The sequence below is a fragment of the Sesamum indicum genome, linkage group LG2 (assembly GCF_000512975.1).
Source record: "Sesamum indicum cultivar Zhongzhi No. 13 linkage group LG2, S_indicum_v1.0, whole genome shotgun sequence".
NCBI classification, from domain to species: domain Eukaryota; kingdom Viridiplantae; phylum Streptophyta; class Magnoliopsida; order Lamiales; family Pedaliaceae; genus Sesamum; species Sesamum indicum.
The window spans coordinates 8220404-8225028 of NC_026146.1; the positions used below are offsets into that span (position 1 = coordinate 8220404).

The window sequence follows — 4625 nt, forward strand, 5'->3', positions numbered from 1 at the left end:
ATATCATGAGTCACAGTAAAATACGTTAGCAAAAGGAAGAAGAGCAAGACAAACATGTCTTATTTGCTAAAATGCAAGCACAATTGTTCATCTTTTTCCTTCCTCTCATCTTAGTCTGAAATTTTACCAAGGTAAATTAGACACTCAGCTCTTATACTGATGGAGAAAGCATGAGAGTGTATGTCAACACAGTGTTTCAAGTTTAGTTATGCACACCAAACACCAGTTACTTCGAATTACAATCCTATGATCCACCGCATACCTTAGTTCAACTGCAAGTATCATCAAATTATCATTCTAAGCAATATACGCGTAAACGTATTGGAGATCACAGACACTGAGCACAAAAAACATGTTCGGCATATATTTTATATTTCTAAAGTATATAGAGAATAGTGAACAGACAGAACTATGAGATATGTTAGTCCCGGATAAAACCTCGTTACAAGTGGAGAATAGCAGTATAAAGATCATATTTTATCCGTTACCATGGTGAGAAACAACAGAAGTGAGGCTTTCAGCAAAAGCCGTCATCTTGATAGACATTACAAAAATCCAGAAAGCCTTCTTGTTGTGGGCTATAGTTACTCCTGATCCGCTGAAATTCCTGGCAAAAACAATGAAATAAATGTGACTTTTCTTCTACAAGCATTTCAGAGATTATCGAATTAGAAACATTCTGCTACTTCAAACCAAGATGCCTGGAAGTATAGGCAGCATGAGAAAATGTAAAGAGTACAGGCAAAACCAATGTATTTATCTACCTCCATATCAGCCTCTATATATCATATATATGTAGGCACACATACTGAAATGGTTTGCAAAACATGCAACAATACACGCGTGCATATGATAACAATGTGTAATGCTAAAGTGGGATCTCATGCTGAAACCTAGACGCACAGCACTGCCCTGCTTCGGACACACAATCGACCCCCACCATCACAACCATTGATCTTTTCCATTGTCACTAATTTGTATTACATAGTTGTTTATTCAAGTAATATTGAATGCTTATGGCTAATGGAAAACTAAAGTTACATCATGTGAAGATGTGGTATATGCATGGAAAAATATTTGAAGGATCAATCTGTACCCACTCCCAACTGAACCTCTTGTTAAATAAGCTGTAGAAGATAGATCCTAGAACACTAACTGAAAGCTGTGTTCAAATAAAGCTAGCATTCGCTTAAACAGAACTGATCTATACTCAACCACTGAGTTGTCTCATCAAACCTAAACAATTTACTCAAGTTCCGGGACCTGATTGTATGTCTTGTATTTAGCCCCTTGCTTGCCATCTTTTTCAATCAATCTAGTGTTTACTGCAAATAAATGCACAGACAATTGCTAACCTCATAATACAAGTACTGAAGCATGTGGGAAAAAGCAATTTTAACTCTCAACAATTTAGTATTCAACTGAAGTTTGACATAGCATCATAGCATGCATGGAGCGAATTAAACTAAAATTAGTCACAGTGATTGGTTGTACAAAGATGGATACCAGAGGAGCCAACTTCAGCAGCATCTGTACCCAACTTCTCTTCCTTTCTCACCCACATCATACGACTCTCTCTCGGTTTTGTTTTCCAGCTATCCTTATATCTTCCTGAGTTCGCGTAGCTCCTGGTCGCTTTCACCCTTGATCTCACATTATCTGCTTTCCAATCAATAAAAGCTGAAACCCCAATCTTTCGTCCAGTGTTCCCCCTCCAGTTCCCATATCTCTCAGATCCATTTTGGCCTCTTCTGTTTTCACCATTTTTGGCACTCTCCACATCTAGAAGCTCACCTTCAACCTTGTTCCCAGATTCTAACCTATTATCATTCAAGCCTTCCCCTGCAACTCTTTGCTCTCCAATCTTGCTTCTCAGGTTGTTGTTTTGCCCCAAGAATCCATTTCCATTTCTTCCGTTCAGACCACCTGTTTCACCACAAACTTCTAAACTCTCATCCTCTGCCTTATTTTCTGATTCCAGTTCCACTTCATTACAATTCACACCAGCTCTACTTTCCTTCAACTGATAATAAGTCTCCACATTGCCACCATTTCTCCTCCCTCTTCCCTTCTTATCATACTCTTTTTCACCCTCCATTTTCTTTTCCGAAGCCAATTTTACTCCAGTCCCATCAAGTTTAACTCTATACTCTTTTTTACTCGTATAACCAAATCCCCTGTCATCACCATTTCTCCTTAGCCCACTTCTAGACGCCAGTTTTTTCACATTGGGAATCTCCTCCCTCACTCTATTTCTGGGCATAACATCCATTTTCGACACACTCATTCTTTCCTGAATTCCTTTCAACTCACCATAACCCTCATCTCTTCTACTGCTTTCCCCACGCAAAACCCCGGGAATTCCCACCTTCACCTCATTTCTGGGAATTATCTCCACTTCTGGACACCCATCTCCCTCAGTCTTTCCCATTTCCCCATCGACTGCAGATTTCTTTTTCTCGAAATTCCTCTTTTCCTCCTTATTTTTCTTCGTCCTTTCCTCTAGGCTGTCAAAACCACCAAGTTCTATCTCCTTCCCCGTTCCTTTCACTTCGGCCACGCCCATCTCCCGCCCATCTTTTTCCACTCTTCTCCAACGCACATCTCTTAGAGACCCATCCCCCATTTTTCCACGCCTATCATTCTCCACCCCTCTCTGATCCTGATCCCGCTTCTGGGTCCCCGATTCTCTTTCCTTTTTCTCCTCTTCTAGTTTATCTTTCAGCTCCTTCTCTTGTTGCCTTTGGATCCATCGCTCTTGGAGTTGGGCTAACGAAACGTAGTCTGGTGGAAGCGATGGGTCTTCTTTTTTCTGGGTCCTCGCTTCTCTGTCTTTTTCCTTCTCTTCTAGTTTATCTTTCAGCTTCTTTTCCTGTTGCCTTTGGATCCATCGCTCTTGGAGTTGGGCTAACGAAACGTAGTCTGGTGGAAGCGATGGGTACTCTTTCTTCGCTCCGTCGACCATGAATGCCTCCCCAACTTGAACTTCAAAAATCAAACCAAACCAGTCAAGAACCAAGTACCCTTTTAAAATCCGGACCTTGAAGGAAGTATCCTTGAAATCGTCGCGGTTTTTGATTCCTCTCACATACTCTCCGTGTGTGTGGACTTGTCTCGTATGTATGCGAGAGGAACAGGGGAAAGTTGTTGGGAGAATTGTTGCAGAAATTTGGTAAAACCACTCACTGTTACTCTTAATTTTGTTGCTTTATTGAACGAATCAATGTGTATTTAAGGGCGGATGAAGCCATGCAAAGACAATTTTCCTTTACACCAGTCATCATTCATGATGATAGGGACTCGAGATAGTCGGGTGAAAAGACTACAATAGCAGCAGAACTCATAATTATAAAATGGACAACTTATTCACTATTAAAAATAAAATAACAATTTATGCACTATGAAAAAAAATAATAATTTATTTTCTTATATTATTAGAAATAAAGTAAAATACTTCGTTGATGTGTTTCGTGAATCACACGTTTATTTTTTTTCTCTTACTGTGTTATTGAAAATAGGCAAACAAATCCTTAATAAAAAATAAAATAGCAATTTATTCTCATGTGTTTTCAAAATGTAGTAATTTACCCACCTATCTAAGGAGAAAATATATTGAATACCTCCCTACAAGGCTATTTTTCTTATTAATCATAAAAGCGGGGCATGGAGAATTTTGTGGACCCCAAGTCCACTAGAAAATGATTTTTCAAAACCCCATTTGAGAGTAATAGACTTTTTGTAGAAATAGTAAGAGATGTTAATGACTAAAGACAAAGTTTTAACTTGAAAAAAAATATTATAATAATTTACTAAGATCTTTTCCTGTTAATTGTAGATATGTAGTAATCCACTAACCTCTATACTCGAGCCAAACAAATTTGATGGAAATTAGATATGTAGTAATTCTAGATATGTAGTAATCCAAACATAATTTCGTGGTTTTCAAGTCAATCATGCTACTCAATGTTAGGTCCTACTATCAACCAAATCATACCTCAATTGTGCCCCTCGGCCCCCTCCCCCCGGACTTGTGAGATACGAAAATAGTGACCGTATTCCTTTGTTCATAATAATAGTTCAATTTTCTTCTATTCCAAATGTGCCACAAATATTAAGACCATATTTGGGTAGCCAAGTAGCTTTCTCACCTCATTATTGTGGATGGAAGGCTTGGACAAATCAAAACCATCATAGGCCTAATATTTCAACTTGGTCCGACTAAGTGAGAGTTTGATTAATAATTGACCGGAACCTCATTATGCTAATGTATTACATGCGTAAAAATTTCATAAACCATTAAGTTAATGAGTCGCGTGCAAATAAAATATAGCATAACTCTTGTTGGATGATCACAGGCCCAACCTATGCAACCCACTGATCCTATAGTGGATCTCTATCCTGTCTAAGGTGGCCCTACACAATTAAAAAAATATATATGCATTATCACGCTAATGGGCCTTATAAACTCTCTTGATTCTTTTCGATTTTTCACTTTGGGCCTCTGTCTAACATGGGTCTCCTCCTCTATGAGCTGGCTTATTACATATGAAATACAAAACCTCACGAAAGAACCTAACTACACTCTTTACATAGTAAAGGAAACCCGATCAACAATTGGGATAAAT

General features: G+C 38.6%; 1 protein-coding gene across 1 annotated transcript; it reads right to left on the reverse strand.

Annotated features, from left to right (window-relative positions):
- Window positions 339-3291, reverse strand: LOC105155600 (glutamic acid-rich protein-like). Its single transcript, XM_011071494.2, has 2 exons — window positions 1507-3291; window positions 339-607 (listed from the first exon to the last, which is right to left on the reverse strand). Exons 1-2 carry the CDS (start codon window positions 2963-2965, stop codon window positions 585-587), a joined length of 1482 nt encoding a protein of 493 aa, XP_011069796.1. The 5' UTR covers window positions 2966-3291; the 3' UTR covers window positions 339-584.